General features: G+C 37.2%; 1 protein-coding gene and 1 pseudogene across 1 annotated transcript; both read right to left on the minus strand.

Annotated features, from left to right (window-relative positions):
- Nucleotides 1–232: 232 nt before the first annotated feature.
- On the minus strand, nt 233–472 carry LOC132648803 (keratin-associated protein 19-3-like; annotated as a pseudogene).
- A 6,070-nt stretch (nt 473–6,542) lies between these two features.
- Nucleotides 6,543–14,348, minus strand: LOC110542469 (keratin-associated protein 16-3-like). The gene is made up of 2 exons (XM_060370117.1): nt 14,188–14,348; nt 6,543–6,882 (listed from the first exon to the last, which is right to left on the minus strand). The coding sequence occupies exons 1-2, from the start codon at nt 14,346–14,348 to the stop codon at nt 6,543–6,545; spliced, it is 501 nt and encodes a 166-aa protein (XP_060226100.1).
- Between the last annotated feature and the right edge of the window lie 5,654 nt (nt 14,349–20,002).

A 20,002-nucleotide genomic window follows, 5' to 3' on the forward strand; every position in this document is an offset into this window, starting at 1 on the left:
GTTTTATTCATATTAAATATGCATTTTGGTAATGGTTTGGAGAGGTTAAATATTTGTACAGAGATACAAAATGTTCACAGAAGCTGTTAAAGCATTGCTAATTTGTATAAATTAATGTCACAGAAAATGGATACATGTCTGTCTGAAATAAGATCATGTCTGGAATAAGAGCAAAGAATAGGACCCCATATATTTGGAAGTCTCCTGTTTGCTTCTGATATCAGCAATGCACTCAGTAGAAGCTGGAGTAACCATATCTTCCACAGCATGAAGGACGGCAGCAGCCATATCCATAGCCTCCATAGCCAGAGCCAAATCCGTAGCCTCCATAGCCAGAGCCATATCCGTAGCCTCCATAACCACAACCATAGCCCAGTCTGCGGAAGCTGTTACAGCCACAGCCATAGCCACAGCCCAGGCCTCTGAAGCCACCCTAGCCGTAGCCTCCATAGTAGCCGCTGTAGTAGCTCATGGTGTCGGGAGTGGCAGGGTGAGAGTGTGAGTGTGAATGAACACCAGCACTTAGAGCAAAGCTCATACACTCTGGGTAGAGTATGTGATAAACACGTGCCCTCCTTTGTGCCATTCCACGAATGGTAATTACCTGAAACAACACATTCATCTCTCCACTGTCATTTGACCAACGTCTGTTAAGGACGTTTAAGATTTATTTGGCTACCTAGTGAGTTTGTCTCAGAGCTTAGTGCTGTAGCCTTATTAGACAGAGTCACTGTATATTCCAGAACAAAGTTAATGATAGACTTCAAGAGAATTATTATTAGACAATACCAAATACACTAAGTATTCATGAATGTAAATTAAATTTTTTCTAGAGCATTTTGCTCTAGAAAATAGCCTAGAATTAAATGTATCAGTACTTTCAAAAGAGTCACATGATTTTGTATCATGTGAGTCAGGGACTTGACTTATAGTCAATAGCCAAAAATTGTCACCTGATTTCTAGAAGTATAAGATTTTGAGTATGCTTGACTGTCACAATTCTTTGGGGATTTACACTCAATTATGTGATATTGATTTTGGTTAACAACATAACACAATCTAGTTACGAGAGGAGAGAGAGACAATGACAGTGATTAAAAAGCCATTCAGCATCTTGGCAGAACTCTCTCAAGCTTGACTTGTCTCCACAGGGATCCAGCTTCAGGTCTTTCCCAGATGACATCTGTGCCTAATCTCTTCTTGTTACTCTCTTTCTCTGTCTTTCATGTCCCATATCAAATATCACCTGATTTCAGTTTCTCGCTGTTCCTGTTTACCCAAGTGAAGGGATCAGGAGTTAAATGAACTTGCCTACAGCCTGCTCAGTCAAGTCAACATTGTTTTCTTCCTACTCAGTATAAGGCATGAACCCGTCACAACCCTTTGCCAATTTGTGCTCTTCCATTGTTATAGTTGCTTTCAAGTAATTTTGAGGTAATATCTACAATACCAACTGAACCTATCTAAAATGTTAATTAATGGTTATTTATTACTTCAAACATATTTTATCACCTAAAATCCTCTGAAAATTTATTTTTTAATAATTCGTTACAGATTCTGAATATTTTATTTTTAACATCATTTCAAGTAAATAAAAGAAACTTAGAATCAACTTATATATTTCGACTGCAACTAAATTACATTTGTTTGTGCAAATGAAGGAAAAGTGGAATGTAGTTTTTTGGGGAAAAAAACTCTCAAAGTATATCTGGAGTATCATTGACATAACTTTGGTCACATGTAAGTCCTGACATTTACTATCTTTATTTTTTTAATTTTTTATTTTTTTATTATTAGTTACATTTTATTAACTCTGTATCCCAGCTGCATCCCGCTCCCTCATTCCCTCCCAAATCCCCCCTCTCTCCCTCATCTCCTCCCTGCCCCTTTCCAAGTCCACTGATTGGGGAGGACCTCCTCCCCATTCATCTGGCCCTGTTTAATCAGGTATCTTCAGGACTGTCTGCAAAGTCCTCCTCTGTGGCCTAGCAGGACTGCTTCTCCCTTGGGGGGTGGGGAGGTCAAAGAGCCTGCCCTTGAGTTCCTGTCAGAAATAGTCCCTGTTCCCTTTACTATGGGAAACCAATTGGTTACTGAGCTACCACGGGCTTCATCTGAGGAGAGGTTCTAGGTTATATCCATACATGGTCCTTGGTGGAGTGTCAGTCTCAGAAAAGACCCCTGTGCCCAGATATATTTGGTCCTTGTGGAGCTCCTATCCAAGAAAGAGGACCCGGGTTTAGATGATCAATCCTTAATTAGAAAGACAAATGGAAGGTGCATTGGATGTAGGAGAAAACAAGTAACAGGACAGGAGCCTACCACAGAGAGTCCCTGAAAGACTCTACCTAGCAGTGTTTCAAAGCAGATACTAAGACTCATAACAAAGCCTTCGGCAGAGTGCAGAGAATTATATGAAAGAAGGGGGAGTTGGTATGACATGAACATTCATTTTTAATTAAATATTTATTTTTATATTAGTTACAGTTTATTTACTTTGTATCCCAGCCTTAGCTTCCTCCGTCATTCCCTCCCAATCCCACCCTTCCTCACTCATCTCCTCTCATGCCCCTCTCCAAGTCCACTGATAGGAGAGGTCCTCCTCCCCTTCTGTCTGACCCTAGCTTATTAGGTCTCATCAGAACTGGCTGCATTGTCTTCCTCTGTGGCCTGGCAAAGCTGTTCCACCCTTAGGGGGAGGTCACCAAAGAGGCAGCCACTGAGTTCATGTCAGAGACAGTCCCTGTTCCTGTTACTAGGGAACCCACTTGGATACTGAGGTACCATGTGCTACATCTGAGCAGGAGTTCTAGGTTATATCCTTGGTTGGAGTATCAATCTCAGAAAAGACCCCTGTGCCCAGATATTTTGGCTCTGTTGCTCTCCTTGTAGAGTGCCTGTCCTCTCTAGGTCTTACTATCTCCCCCCTTCTTTCATATGATTCCATGCACTCTGCCCAAAGTTTGGCTATGAGTCTGAGCATCTGCTTTGATACACTGCTGGTAGAGTCTTTCAGAGGTGCTCTATGGTAAGCTCCTGTCCTGTTTCCTGTTTTCTCCTTCTTCCAATGTCCATTCCGTTTTTCTTTCTGAGTGAGGATTGATCATGTAATCCAGGGTCCTCCCTCTTGCTTAGCCTGAATGTTCACTTTAAAAGACCTTTATAATTCAAGAACTTAAATTCAGTAAATGTAAGGCATGATCAGAAAAGGGGAGTGCATAATAAGATACTCTTTAGGAACATTGTAGGCTTGGTTTTCAGTCTCCCTTTGGCTCATCCAAATGAGGCAATGATGCCCGAGGCTGACTTTGAAACTGACTAAACCTCACCCACATGTAGCCAGATCTTAAAAGCTGAGTCTCATATAATTTATTTTATGACTATAATTACCATGTTAAGTTTTTCTTCGGATTTATGATAATTTTTGAATGACATGTTTTTAAAGACTATAATATTCCATTTGTAATTATAAAGGGACACATTCTTTGGTCTAATGGGTTTGTTTGTATTGACCTTACCTAATGTTAAATCAGAGCTGTCAATTGGCACTCAACAAATTGCATAAATGGAATATATGACTACCCATCATATTAAAGCACAGACCATTCAGAGAATAACTTGAGCAGCTTATCAGACACTCCAATAAGTATTTCAAGCCTCACATGAACTCCAACCATTGTTCTGTGTTTAACACAGAAATAAAACTGCACTAGCCTTTCTTTGAGTGTCTTTGCTACTCTAGTCAAATTTCATTCATTTACTTTTTATTCAGAGGCAGGCATAACCTTATGAAACTTCAGTGGAGACTGTCAACTCCTATGTTTACTCTCATGAACCACATGATTGAGATACAAACTCCACCCTTAATTTTCATAATATTTTAAGTAAGTTTATGATTTTTGTGTTAGGCCATCTGGAAGAACAGTTTAGAACTATAATTAAATCACAGCGAAGAATTTCTTGTTACTGTGTTGCGGTGGTCTAATGTTCTTGTGGAATGTATACGATTTACCCTTGTTCATTCAAATGCTGATTTCTCTGCCCCACTGTCTGGTTTCAATCTGGACATTGAGCTTTGATGTTTATTCCAACCATCACCTGCCTCATTTGTGTAAGCATGCCAGCATTAGTTTTCTGTATTGTCAATAAAACAACCAGACATTGTTGATCAATGGAAAGAATAGGGTGGAGAATTCTGGTCCAGAGGGGAGGAGAAAGAATCGAGTGGGAGGAGTCGGAGAGAAGAGATCATCAGGAGAGGACTTGGAATCACAAGAAGAGATAAACTGGACCTACACTATCACTAAAAAGGAAATCTGAATGGGATGAAACTCTGCGGGCTTGGAGGTTTAGGATGGAGTAACTATTGCCCAGCATTGTGCTCTAGGTTAATTAAATAAATCCTACTCTCTGTGTGGTGATTTGGGTATACAGCTGGTTTAGGAATAACCACTATTTAACTAAAAGATAAATTTATAATGAATATTAATAACTGACAATAATTCTGATACTTTCTGAGTATATAATTTGCTAAATTTGTTTTTCAATATTTTGAGACATAAAATCATCTTATTTGTAGAAACTATATGGAATACAAATGAAAACCCTTTCAGTAACTTGATAAATGTTAAATGCGTCTTCATGGAAGAAGATGTACAAATGTGCTATGCAAAGTTTATTTTGTCATTAAAACAAGAAAAAGCACCTTAAAGAAAATATGTTCTTGCTGTTATTTCTCCATCAGTAAAGCCAGTGTCTGTAGTCTTCATTAAATAAATGTCTGCTCATAATTCTTACTGTTCTTTGTGTTTTTTTTTTCTTGCATTTCTATTATTTTAGTTTACTTTCTATATTTGGCCCTTCTTACCAACAATGTAGTAAGGTCACCTAAGGAATCATTAACATGTATATGAGAACAAAATTAACACAGCCAAGGATTGATTGCTGTATAATAACCCTCAAGAATGATTGTCTTTTTGTCATGAGCAATAAGTAGGCGACAACTGTTGAAGTTAATAAAGCATAAGATTTGGACTTTAAAAAAAAAAGAAAATATAAGAGGGAATGAGGGAGGGGGCTATGGCTGGGATACAAAGTAAATAACCTGTGATGAATATTAAAAAATATATAAGAAAAGCAGTATTTTATTTTTCTTTTCTTTTTTTCCATCATATGGATATATTTTGCCATGCCAATTGTTATCATATAAAAAGTTCAGTGCCAAGTGGGAAAGATGATCAGTGATAGGAGCACTTGTTACTCTTTCAGAGGAGGTGGGTTTGTTTCAAGAACCCAAGTGGGGACTCTTCACCATTTGCAACTCCAATTCCTGGAGATCCACTATTCTCTGTTAGCCCCCAAAAGCGCATGCACACACTTTGAACTTACATGTAAAACACTCACACATATAAAATACAAAAAAATAAATAAATAAATCTTTGTGGAAAATTCATTAATTTTCTATAAGCAAAAGATAAATTTTTTTTTGCAATATTTGTTGAGAATCCCATGTTTTTCTTTCTGTTGATTGGATCTAAAGAAAACTTGAGCTATTATTACTTATTTAGAAGTGTCAACTCATGGCTTATGTAAGTTGTTAGTGATTTTTATGGATAAAAGGGTGAAAATATTCTCAGTATTTATGGAAGTGTTAAACTCTTAAAAATGCAATACATTTCCTCTCAACATAGAAATTGATCAATAAATCTTAAAGAAAACAAACGTGTTATATTACTGACTAAACTAAGAATGTCAACAATAGTAATTTATTTTTCCCCTTTTAATCTTTGTGATAAGTATTTATAAAGGGTATTATTTAAGTCAGAGAGAAAATTCCTCCTGAAAATACCCATGATACTATAGGCTCAGCCCATGGGGGTGGACCAACTGAACTTCTACCATTAACTGAAAGTATAAGTCAGAATAAATTTTCACTGAGAGTTAGGTTTTAACATTGGTAAGTTAAATCCCCAAATGGAAAACCTGTCAATTGGTTGGTTCAACAAAATAAGCTTATTAAAGAAGCAAATGTTAACAAAAGTCTTGATCTATCAAAGTTACAAACTTAGTAGGTAAATAAAAAAACATTAATGTTAATATTAAGCATTGCTGGCCAATCATAGCAATCATATTTCTATCTTGTTACTCTTTCAATACTATTCTGCCCTCCCCCAACCCCTCTTTCTCTTGCTTTGTTTATATCTATGTATATCTAGCTGAATGTGTGTGTTGGGATATTTACATTCATATATTTTTATATGCATTTCATTTTACTTGACAGATATCAACATAGTCTACATCTACACATAAATGAAATAAACCAGAAAAGTTCACATTTCAAATTTCTTATTGACTCATTTATTGGCAATTGAACGTAAATCCATTCTTAGTTTCCAAGTTTAGGGTGCAGACACATTTTATAAATGGAGTCTTTAAAATTCTAGGATTTAACCAATTCAGTTGTCTTGGCACCATCACAGCTGCTGGACTGGGATTTCTCACAACTGACAAGGTATCAAATGTTGAGTAACTAGAGCAGGATTTCAGTAGAAGCTGGAGAACCCATACCCTCCACAGCATGAAGGGCGGCAGCAGCCATATCCGTAGCCAGAACCATTTCCATAGCCAGAGCCATATCCGTAGCCTGAGCCATATCCGTAGCCTGAACCACATCCATAGCCAGAGCCATATCCGTAGCCTCCATAACCACAGCCATAGCCCAGTCTGCGGAAGCTGTTACAGCCACAACCATAGCCGCAGCCCAGGCCTCTGGAGCCACCATGGCCGTAGCCCAGGCCTCCGTAGTAGCCGCTGTAGTAGCTCATGGTGTCAGGAGATGTAGGTTTGATGTGTTTTTCAAGGTAAGATCCTAAACATGAACGTCTACACACGTAGGGAAAAGCTTATATACTCTGTGCCGAACATGTGACAAAACCTGTGGGCACTGTTTTCATTCATTCCAAGTTATTAATTTGCTAGAAACACCTCATTAGTCTGTTTGCTAATACAAAGGGAGGCATATAACTCATTACAATTTTCAGCTCGTTTCTCTGCCTAGTTAGAACGCCCTTGAACTCATCGTGTCCCTTTTTATGAGAAAATGTCAGTGACTTCAAAGTAGAATTTAAGTTCCTGTAGTAGAATTCATTATTGTGCTTATCCTATCATTCATATTAGGCAGCCTCTTTTTCTATAACGATTTGCTCATTCCAATTTTATATCATTGAGTTAATTTGTAACATCTGATAACCATGTAAATCCTAACAAATGATCTTATTTAAAATATTTAAACGTTTCATAATCATCAAACATGTTCTGAGATTAACAAATGAAAAACGTTTCTTTAAAAAGAAAACGGCATGTTTAGATGCATGAGCCTAATCATAAATATATATATACATATATATGCATATACATATACAGAAAATTATAGGCAGAATAGAAACCTTTTTTACCTTACTCTTAGTCTATTCATCATCATATAAACCACTTTCTTGGATCATTGAAATACTAGAATTTAACCTAGAATAAAAAAATCAAGACATTAAATTCATTTTATAACCAAACTAAATAGTTTTCAAGTATATTCCACTTATAGCATTATTCATTTTATGACTCCAGATTGGACTCTACTTACAGCATTTTCTGAGATGCTCAAGATCTTTGCCGCATGACTTTCCTTCCTTTCCCCTCTTCCTCATATCCCATGCAGCCATCTCCTGTATCAAGCCACTTTTTACCTCATAATTTGTATTTATTCTCTATTATAATGTCAACCGGGTATTTAGTTTTAAAACAGTCATTTTATTTTATCCACATACCTAATATTATCAAAATACCTTTTCCCTTACGTAATATTTTCTACTATGCATGCCTTGCCTACATTATTATGTCTCAGAAAATGAGCTCACGAGATCGCAAGAAATTACTGATTTGTAAATGTTTGACTATTTTGAGAAGTATTTCCCTGCTTTGAAGGTCATGAACTGTTTTGCCAGGAGGCTTTAAGTTTCTCAGGATTAGTAATTCTCCAAATATGAATGGCAATACTTAACACACTGTGTTGCAAAGATTAATGTGAGGGGAGCTATCCCCTCTTCTCACATTTAACAGTCTTCATCTTAAGGGTAGGAAATAAATCCAAGCTTAACTCTCATCGGAATACAACCATATTCTAGGCTTTGAGCTTTAATCAGTATTTCACGTTGTGTAACATTAACTATATACCAGAAAACATACTTGCTTTATTTATTTATTTAATTTTTTGTTTATTATTTATTAATGTTTGGAAAAAACATTCTTGATAATATCTCTTCTCAACTGGATTAATCAACTGTTCTTCCAAAGGACACAGCAATCCTGTTGGGTAAAGGGGAAAAATTAGTTCTGTGTGGTACAGCTTGTAATGAGTCTTTTAAGTAAAGTGTGATTCAAAATGGCTTACATCTTTAGAAGGAATATTTAAACCAATATTTTTCTTTCAGGTAAATTATTTTTCTGCTTTATCATAATCTACTTTACTCTTCATTCTATAAGGGAAAAACTGTGCTGAAAAAAATCTTTCAGTGAGTCATTTTGAACCCCAGCAGCAGTAAGTGCACTCAAAAGCTAAAGAATCTTGGGGTGTGTGACAGGTGTGCACACACGACGGAAGTCTCATCTGTGTTCCTGTTTTGATTGCATAGTGGCATGCACTCACATTCAAACAGATAAAACAAATGAACACGAGCTTAACAATGGCCCCTGAACTTATTTCTACAATTTCAAAGAAGCAGCAAGTAGTATATTGATTTATCTAGATCCTTTGTGTACACACGTACAGAAATACATCTATGCATGCTTGAGGATAAATAATAAAAAAAGGTCATGAAAAAGATATATATCAAAGCTGGATATAGTGGTGTATATTTGCAACTCCTGCACTCAGGAGACACAGTCGGTATCTTAGAAAGTGAAGACTTTATTGTGAACTAATACATGTCGTTAGCTTAATCTAGGATATTTTACAGAAAGGTGTTTTAGTTGAGCCATGCACAATGGTAAAAAAACAATCAGGATAGGCCATTTTAGTGATATAATAGAAAAGTCAATGTACTATCTATAATAAAAGTGTAGAGTTAAATTTTATTATCATATAACCATAAACATACAAACAAACAGTAGATAGTCCCAAATAATAGTTCAGAGCTGAACTAAAAAAGTGTTTGGATTGCAAATGCTTTACTATGGTGAGGACTTAAAAAGAAAAAAGTCCTTTCATAGAGCTGAATGAAATAAGATAACCAGTAAGTGAACAAATGTAGCTAAAAGATTTTGAGTTAAGAATCAACTAGTCTCATATGAAAAATTATCCTGCTTCATTAGTAGTTCATAGATCAATGGCACATTTAATTATCAAATAATAATTACAAAAGACTTGGGTAAGATTGCAAAATTAACATTTTTTCAAATGTGGTTTACTTTCCCAGCATGCTTAATGATACGGTTTAATTGAAAATATTCTATTGATCTTATAATTAAAGGGCCAAGCTTACTGAATTCATTTAAATTGAGCGTGAATTGAGTAATATTCCAAAATGTGATAAAACATGTTTAACATATAAAGATATATAGTTCTGTTGACAGCTGCTTCTTGTTGACTTGACTCTGAATATTACCTAGTAAAGAAATGGAAAAATGTGACTTATTGATCTTTGTGAAGCTTTTATTCAATCCCAAACTATTATTTGGAGCAATCGGTAATTTGTCTGTTTGTTTATTGGATTCTCTCCTTCACAATGGAATTGTTGAGCTTCATCAGCATGCATACATAATTAAATTTATGAACAGAAATTAAATTTTATCTATAAATTATAAAGATTTACTAGAAGATGAAGAAATAAATCAGTTACAAATCAAATTGAAGAATGCTAGCATTATGATGACATTGCTGTTGTAAACTAAAAATTGTGTGGCATACTCAGATTTTGTGCACAAATAAACACTACAATGAATTCAGTTGCAGAGTGAGTGAAGTCATCTTCAGAGAGTTATTATTTCAGATGCTGAATATGAGAATAATGTAATAGTGTCCAGAGATCCTATATCTTGGGCATAATGGTTGGAGACATGTATCCACAGCCTTCATAGCCAGACTCATGACCACAGTTTTCACAACCAGTGCTCCACCCTGACTCCACCCTGACTGCATGTGTCCCCCCATCCATAACCCTAGCCACAGCACTAGACTCTGAAGCCTCATGGCTGCAGCCTAGGCTGGATAGCAGTGCTGTGCTTGTCCATGGTAATCAGGGTAGTGAGTTCATCTGATTAGGGCAATATACTTACTGTGACAATTGAAATCTCTTCACATATGCTTTATACCCTACCAGGCAGTAAGAGCACATATTTATCCTTTGTTGGCAGATTTTTCTGTAATTCTTCATTCTACACTTGGTGGAGTTCTGCCATGTGAAGAAGCTGCCCAACTCACCACAGTGTGTGAGCTGTATGTTCATGGTGCTCCTGAAACTCACTGCATCACTCTTAAGGTAGGGAACTTCTCTTTCTGCCTTCAAAATCTGGAACCAGTGTGTCCTAAACAGAGCTGCCATAGACAAGCAAAATAATAGAATTGTAGTACTGTGTTGAAATTAAATATCACTTGATATCTAGGTTTCTTTGAATTATTCTATTTGGGTTATTATTAAGTGAAAAAAGTAATTAAATTCAATTTATTATACCATTTCAAAGCCATCTTTTCTTTTTTTTTTTAGTCCACATTTAGAATTTTATATCATCTCATGACACAGGGGTTCTTGAGAGGATAATTTGTAACACTTGTAGAGACAGGAGAGGGAGACTGGAGGTGTGTGTGTGTGTGTGTGCATGTGTGTGCGTGTCTGTGTGTGTGCGCGCGGGTGTGTGTATGTGCAGGGCATCTAGCTTTTCATCACTCAAAATTTCCTTAGCTGAAGCCTCAGTTTCCATATAGGTCACCAGGAGTCAAAGCCATCTTATATCTGGGTTGCTTTTAAGGTGGTAGGAAGCATTTGAAATCCTTGGTAGCATCAGGCTTTCGTCGGTAAACACCAGCATGGGGTAAAGGTGAAATGTACTCATCTTTTTTTAATCTTTTTTTAAAATTCTTTATTAATTACACTTTATTCACTTTCTATCTCCTCCGTGGTTCCCTTCCTCCTCTCGTCCCAATCTCTCCCTTCCTCCACCCTCTGCATGCATGCCCCTCCCCAAGTCCACTGATAGGGGAGGTCTTCTTTTCCTTCCTTCTGATCCTAGTCAATTAGGTCACATCAGGAGTGGCTGTATTGTCTTCTTCTGTGGCCTGGTAAGGCTGCTTCCCCCTCAGGGGGAGGTGATTAAAGAGCAGGCCAATCAGTTCATGTCAGAGACAGTCCCTGTTCCTATTACTATGGAACCCACTTGGATACTGAACTGCCATGGGCTACATCTGTGCAGGGGTCTTAGGTTATCTCCATGCATAGTCCTTGGTTGGGGTATCAGTCTCAGGAAAGACCCCTGTGCTCATATTTTTTGGTTCTGTTGTTATCCTTGTGAAGTTCCTGTTTTTTTTTTAAATCTTTTATTATTTGTTTGGACCATCGATCCTGATAACCAGTAAGCTTTATTTTAATAATTTTTGAAAAATAAAGCTATTTTTATCTGTAAACATGGCATAAATCTTTTAAATATGAAACTCAGTTCATAATAAATATCTACTTTGTACGTAGTCTCACAAACTATTAAAAATGTAACTTCATAATTACTTTCTTTCCTGTATGTTAGATATCCAAAATATTAAAATTGACTACATTCCCCTCTCTTGCAACTGTGGTTGCTATGACCTTATGTCCTCATCCCTGCTCCTTCTTCTCAGTTGTTCTCAGTGTCCAGCACTACAAATTTCTCTCTAGGTCTACCAGTTATCATTCAAGACTTAATATTTTATATATGATACATGTTATTATATAGTTTCACACAGCGACTTCTACCAGAACCATGTTATTTTTCCTTCCACTTGCCTATTATAGATATATTTACAGTATAATAGCTGACTGGGGCCTCATAAGAATAAATATTTATTAGGATCTCAAATATTGAGAATGTTCTGTTTAAAATGACTGTTAAAATTAACCACCATTCACACTGGAGATGTCTTGAAATCTCCCCAAAATAATCATGTTGTAAAGACGTAGAATCAAAGAGATAATATTTGAGATGAAAATGATTTTCAGACATCCTTAAGATGTTGCTCACCTGTGTAGATACTCAGGATTGCTGTAAAGTTTGTCTAATCTTGACTCACAGATTGAGCACTCCCTCTTCCTCTCCTATCACTCTTCCCTAGTCCACTGATAGGGGAAGTCCTCCTCTCTACCATCTGACCCTAGCCTATCAGGCCCCATCAGGACTGCCTGGATCCTCTTCCTCTGTGGACTGGTTAGGTCTCCCTACCAGGAAGCAGTGATCAAGGGTCTGGCAACCAAGTACATGTCAGAGACTGTCTCTTCTCCCCTTACTAGGAAACCCACTTGGAGACTGAGCTGTCTATGGGCTGCATGTGAGCAGGGGGTCTCAGTTGTGTTTTCATGCATCATTCTCTGCAGTCTGCCCTGGGCCCAGCGTTTTTTGGCTTTATTTGCCTCTGTGTGGTTCCTGTCTCCTCCAGTCCTTCTGTCTCCCCCTTCTTAAATAAGACTCCCTGCGCTCTGTCCAAAATTTGGCTGTGAATATCTGCATCTTCTCCATCCCCTGCTGGGTGGAGTCTTTTAGAGGACATCTACAGTAGGCTCCCATCCTGAGTTAGAGAATATGTGATGGTTTTAACCATTTCTGTCTATAGTTGTAGGTTGCATATTTGGCATCTCTGGCTTTCATATGGTCGCTCACCTGTGTGTGTGTGTGTGTGTGTGTGTGTGTGTGTGTGTGTGTGTGTGTTCATAGACACACAGAGAATATTCTATACATATTAAAGTATTCTGCACATATTAAAGTATATAAACATAATTAGATGATAAGCCTTCTTAAACCTTAGACTCTTCAGATTTTCTGTGCTTAGTCCAAACACACTAACACATAAAATGCACAAAGGAAATTTAATGACATTAAACATTACTATCTTTCTTCTCCCTTCATTTCTTTTAATTTTTATTCTAAGTAAAAAAAAAAAATGACACTTAGTAATTTGAGTATTTTATCCTCATTAATTCAAGCTAAAGCCATGAAGTTACAAATTAAACAAGCAGATTTTAGAGTGTCACATTTTACTTACTTGGATTTACTCATTATCTACCTGTTTTGAGTCTGATAACTTGTGTTATCCATAAGATAAACATATGTATTTCTCCCCAAATATGATATTCCAAACCTTTTTTTCCTGCAGAGTTCCACAGAACAATAAATCAGTATCTAATAGGATAGTAAATTTGTATTGTACTGAGTATCTAACACATTCAGCAATTTATTATATATGTCACTTTTTTGGTTATTATAGGTAGTCCCTATCACTTTCATGGACAAATAGTATTAATAACTAGAAAAATAATATCTGTTGTTACTATATGTCAATCTTAGTGTAATCATCTAATTGAGGCACTGGAATATCATAGCTAGGATGGGGTCCATAAAGTAGTACACTCTGAAAACAGACCCAAAATAGCCTGGCTGAAGTAAAGAAGGAATCTATTACCATGATTAATAAGCAAGTCTGACAGCATTGCTTACTCCTGATTTGTATTCATATAAAACTAAATTCATGTAAAACCAAGTTAATTACAACAAAAATATTAAATAATATGAGGCTTAGAACATGAAAGTCAATGAATTCTTGTGAAATCATATATCTTGATTGGATGAAATGGTAGAGGGATCCATTTTGAAATGAAATGCCCTATTTGAAAATGCTCAATAAACAAAACACAAAAAAGAGCCAGAATTTTCATGTGCTTATTTCCTGTAGAAGAATTTATTGCAAATTAAACCAGTATATCCTATACATATCAAAGGAGGGAATGTCTACAACCTTGGACTCTTCAAATTTACGTGGCTTAGTACACAGATTCAATTTTTGATTAGTTTAACTAATCTTCTATGGTTTCATCCTTTCAATAGAAGGTGGAGAATCCATATCCTCCATAGGAAAGTGGGCGGCTGGAGCCATAGCCATAGCTTCCATAGCCAGAACCATACCCATAGCCTCCATAGCCAGAGCCATATCCATAGCCACCAGTGCCACAGCCATAGCCCAGTCGGTGGAAACTTCCACATCCACAGCCATAGCCATAGCCTAGGCCCCTAAAGCCTCTATAGCCATAGCCCAGGCCTCCATTGTAGCTGTGGTAGTAGCTCATGGTGCCAGAGGGGGAGAGATTGGTTTGCTGTTTAAGGCAAGATCTTGAGCACAACTGTCTTTTGTGGGCAAGCTTATATACCCTAAGAGACCGTGTGATAGGTGATATTCATTCCCTCTTTTTGCATCATTTTTCTTTAATTAAAGTTATTTGAAACTATTCCTTATTGTTACCTGGCAAGGAGACTCTCTTTTACATTCATTAAACTATTGAATGTGCTTAGCTTCCAAATTAGTATAGCCCTTAAAATTCCTCTCATCACTTAATGAGATGGAGTTGCTGCATCTTCAAAGTCTGGAATTACCAACTCCCTAATAGAACCCCTCATGGCTGGCATGGTACAATGATCGCATTTAACAATGTCTTGTTCTCAATTAAATCTATTCATGTCTGGTTTTTCTTAAGATGCCTAACTTACAAATTAAATCAAAGGCCTGCACTCAATTTGAGGCTCTTCATTCTCTTATCCTCTAAAGTATTTTATTCCCCAGACTCAAGTAATTTAAATATCTGTTTCGGGGAACCAGAAAGAACATACATGAAAGTCAGAGGCATCAATTCTACTGTGTTTGAACACTAAGGAATTCTAGATTCCCAAGGAAGGTTTAGTGGGTTTTTTTTTGTTGTGGTGGTGGTAGTGGTGTTTTCTTTTATGCCAGTATTAGGATATTGATCACCACAATTACTATTTGTTTTACACTCTGTTCCATTTGGCTTTTACGTTAGTGAACTAAGGTTGATATTATATTTAAAGTGTATACTTGGTTTATTAGGTCCACTTTTATTATGATATAGCTCTACACGCTTTGACAATGGTGTGAAAAAAAAAAGATTTAAAACTGAAGTTGAAAGCCAGTATAAAATATTTGTTTCAAAAGTGGCTTTAAAACTCATGAGCAGTTACCTCAGATTCTGACATTCTTTTCCACACGTCTCTGTGTAACGTGCTGCCAAAAGGGCATCCTATTGTCTACTTTTGAGCTTACATCAAAAGCCGTTCCTTAACACATATATCTGATATTTCATTTGACTCTTTTCCTTTTTAATTGACTGTGTTTGGGACAGTATTACATTTCAGGGAAAAAATGGGCATAAGCATGATCTCGCTGTAACCACCCCCAGGAACAACAGTGTTCCTCTGTAAATGTATTCCAGTAACATTGTACATTTATCACAGAGGGTGGAGCAACTGTGATAGCCTGCCACTACCCAAACCTCACAGTTCAACCAGAGTTCGTGTTTATGATTTGCACTTCCATGGACTTTGAAAACTTCATGGAGTTATGGAAACATGAACTCAATATCATATAAAAATAATCTTACTGAGCTAAAAGTAATCTCTTTTTCATACACTCTTCCCTAAGCACACTCCTCTAGTCTCTTGGAAAATATTGAGTTTCTATTGCTTCTAGTTGTTTGTGGTTCTTTATTTTGTCAGAGTATCATGTTGTCAGAGTCACAGAGTTTCATACTTTGGACAAATACTTTTTAAAAGTCTTCTATTTTTTTTCTTGATAATTCATTTCTGTTTCATCTCTGGATATGATTCTGTCTCACAAATATAACAGTTTGTTATAAAAGACATGCTTAATGTTATGCAATTTGTTAACTATGAAAACAACTTCAGTAAATAATTTGCTCATATTTTCATGTGCACATACCGTTTCAGCTCACCTGGGTAAACACTGAGGAGGAAAACTGCCGAACTGCCTGTGATGACTATGTTTAGCTTAGCAGGAAACTGCCGAATAGTCTTCCTATCATGCTGTACGCATTTTCATTCTGGGTGTAGATGCTCCAAAACCAGGTCAGCATTTGTTGCTGTCAGTGTTCGGAACTTAAATTCTCTTGATAGGTATGTTAATATCATTTTCAGGATATCACCCCTCTGTGTGTTCCCCCATGTCAGTATGTTATGATGAAATATGTAAAATGAAATTTTGTGAAGTATCTTCTTTTATTAAACATAGCTAAGGCTTTTCTCTTAATTCCTGCATGTCCATTTACAGGGCACTGTAAAGTTCCATGTACTCTTTGCTTTTTCTGTGCCTTTTATCTATTATGTTAGAGGAACACTATCAATAAGTATTAAGTAGATTCTAGTCCCTGCAGTAGGCATTGTGCATCTCACTGGCTTGTATAATTTGCTGAATGCATATAAATATTCAGGATTTTTAAAAGAAAGTTCAAATGACTTATGACTTCAAAGCAGCATTAAACCAGCAATTTATTTCATATCTATTTGCTCTTAAGTGTGATATATGAGGTGATGAATCAGATAATAAACATGTAAATATGAAATTTGATGAGTTGTTCATTCTTGTCTCCCTCATGACTTCTGACTCGGTCAGTGAACCGCATTCAACTGTGATCCAAAAATAGCAATAGAAAAATTTCAGAATTGTCGTAAATTTCAAATTGATCACCATTATGGATAACATGAGCTATGACTCTTTTCATTGTTTTCATTCCAGCTTATCTCCTTTCATATTGTGTAAGCTACACACCCAATTAGCTTCTTATGCATCTCAGTCATTGGAACAATAGCTATGGAATCTCACAGTTCGTATTTGCATAATCCTTGCCTGTCTAATGCCATATCATGATGCCAACCTCATCTGTCTGACTTTATTGCATGGGCAGGCACTGTGCTATCTGATGTCCTCAAAATAAGGATGATTACAGTAATGCATTTTAAATCAGAAGGATTACCTTCATGTGAAATTTAATAAATATTTCATGATTATAATTATTAATCCCTCTTTTGTAATATGTGAATATAATTTTCCAATGCAGATATATGACTAAGAGAATGATGTTTAGAGAGTTTTGCATGTAAAGTTTCCCTTAATGCTTTTCTGTGGTACTATGCATTGTTGCATGAAGTGATGAAGTCTCTTTTGTCTCTTTGATGATGATTACACTAGGCTTCAGTCTGAGCACAGTCTGAAGGCAGGACAAACTGTAAGTTCAATGTTTTGTAGCTGGTTTGGTGTCCTAATCCCTCTACTTGAGGGCTTGTCTTGTTACAGAAGTCGGCTAGTTCAAGGTCTTTGTTCCTCATCACTATGAGCCTTTGCTAGTGTTACTTTTATAAATTCCATGGAGTTTCCATTGTACTAGTTTTTACATCACTCCTGAAATGTTCCTTGATTCCAGTCATTTCTCTAGGTATTTCCTCCCTCCCTCCCCTCACCTGACCCCTGTTGCTCCCAACCCTACCCACTCCCACCCCCAGTCCAGAAATCTATTCTATTTACCCTTCTCAAGTCTTTGTGCTTGCCCTGAGGCCTCCTTGTTATTTAGCCTCCCTGGGTCTGTGGAATGCAGCATCAGTGTCTTTTACTTGCAGCTAATATCCTCAGATGAGTGAGTTCATAGCATGTGTGAATTTCTGAGTCTGGGTTTACTCACTCAGGACAGTCTTTTCTAGTTCCATCCATTTGCCTGCAAATTTAATGATGTCATTGTTTTTAACAGTTGAGTAATGTCCGTTGGAATATCCTATTTTTGGAATTTCATGATCAAGTATTTTCTTCATTTTCGCTGAGTTTGCAATGTCCTATCATGTGGACTTATAAGAGATATTTACATGGAGATCTTGAAAAGATTTTCTGATAAAATTATTTATCAGCATTATATTGCTCACTTTAAAATATGTTTATGTAATGCATTGATTTCTTTTCATTTTGATACTACATTATTTTTTATAATTTATTCACTTTATTTCCCAATTGTAGCCCCATCAGGTCCCACCTTCTCTCCCTCCCTCTTTCCCCATCCCTCTCTCCTACATTATTTATAGGAGGGAGAGAAACAGAGAGAGAGAACACATGAGTAATCAGTGAGTAAAAATCAAAGGAAAACTTGCGGGAGTTTTTTTTTTTTTTTTTTTTTTTTTTTTTTTCCAAGATGATATTTTCTATTGTGCAATACAGTTACCCTGGGTACCTGGTTTGAACAAATGGCAGCCACTGTCCTACCTCAGTGCCTTTTCCCTGAACTCAGTGATGGAGGTGAAGGATGCAAGGTGGTGGGAGTAAGACTCTTGTCGGTGCTCTCTGTGACTGTACAGGTATGCGTGAAAAGCTGACATTCAGCCTCCTCCATATGTGCCTGTCATGGAGCCTGTTTTTCCAGTAGGGACTCTCCTTCCTGATAGGCAACCTATTTCTCCAGCTTGGCTGTGGATTACTTTGGTCTGCTTCCCCCAAGTTGCATACTTCAGGGGAAACCTGCAGTGAACAACTGTGGGGCTGTGACCATGTGACCACAAGCATGGAAAGCTTTAGTTTGTTGTTGCCTGGTTTCAGTGGGCTGACATTAGCACCCCTGGTTCTGAGACTCATGGAGTATAACAGTTGAGGAATCCAGTCCACTGGAGAGATTTTTATCCCCAAATCATAGTAACTAGTGTGAAATTTTTTTAAAATTTTCTTTATTGTTATTATTTATTACAAGTTATTCACTTTGTATCTTGACAGTAGCCCCCTCCCTCATCTTCTCCTGATCCCACCCTCCTTCCCTCTTCCCCCTCTATGTCCCTTCCCTAGTCAACTGATAGGGGAGGTTCTCCTCCTCTACTATCGGACCCTAGCCTATCAGGTCTCATCAGGACTGTCTGGATCCTCATTCTCTGTGGTGAATTTTCTAAGAGTGAAAATATTCACACCATGAAACCAAAAATGGCCAAGCTCACTACCTTCCCCTCCCTTTTCCTCAGACACTGCCATGTGTCTCTGGACAGAACGGATATCACCTTACCAAGTCTTTTCTTCCTTAGGGACTGATGATCCCGTGATTCATTTCATCTAAGGCAAGTGGAATCTTTTCTCAGAGAAGAAATGTGTCCTAAGGCCTACAGAATTAATGTGTCCTACGTTAGTTAATTCAATCTTAAGTCAATGTGATCTGACAAATGTTGGAATAAATTTCATAAAACGCTATTGTGCGAGGAGTGGAAAATGCTCTTTTGAAGTGCCCTGAGGACCTCCCGAACAGTCTATTGCTATTGTCAGTGCTCTTGATTGCCCACCACAGTTTGATTCTAAAAGCCTGCACACATTGATCACAGAACATGGAGACATCTAGTTGGCTCTGACCAGGAAATTTTCTGCATGCTGGCTAGATCTCATAGTACTGAAAGGTTCTATACAGGCCACTGGGAGAGAGAATCTGTAACAGTCTTACCCATTTATGAATGCTGTGAACTGTAATAATCACTGGTGTGGCAAATTATACCTATGGGTGCTATTAGGGACATAAATGTTACAGGGGTAGGCAACAACTTTATGATAGGATTAAAACCAATTCCACAGCAGGAAACACAAACTTGGTACTGTAAATCTGGAGAACAATTCATGGTTGGAAACTTCACATGTCCTAAGGAAGAACCTACTATTTACTGCTAAGTGGACTCATCACACTTCCATCTCAATTTGTATTTCTCTAATGTAAATAGATTAGTGCAGCTTTCACACCTCAGCAGAGATGCTTCTTTGTGCAGCGGATTGTGGTCAGTGTAGGAATTGACAGCTGGTCAAGGTGCAGAAAAATTATCAGTGGAAGGGCTCACCCAGAAACATGACATTCATACCACAATCCCCACTACAAGTCTCAGGTGAAAAGCAGGTGTAAATAGTGTAAAAGCAAGA

This window comes from Meriones unguiculatus, chromosome 17 (genome assembly GCF_030254825.1).
Source record: "Meriones unguiculatus strain TT.TT164.6M chromosome 17, Bangor_MerUng_6.1, whole genome shotgun sequence".
In the NCBI taxonomy this organism is placed as follows: Eukaryota; Metazoa; Chordata; class Mammalia; order Rodentia; family Muridae; genus Meriones; species Meriones unguiculatus.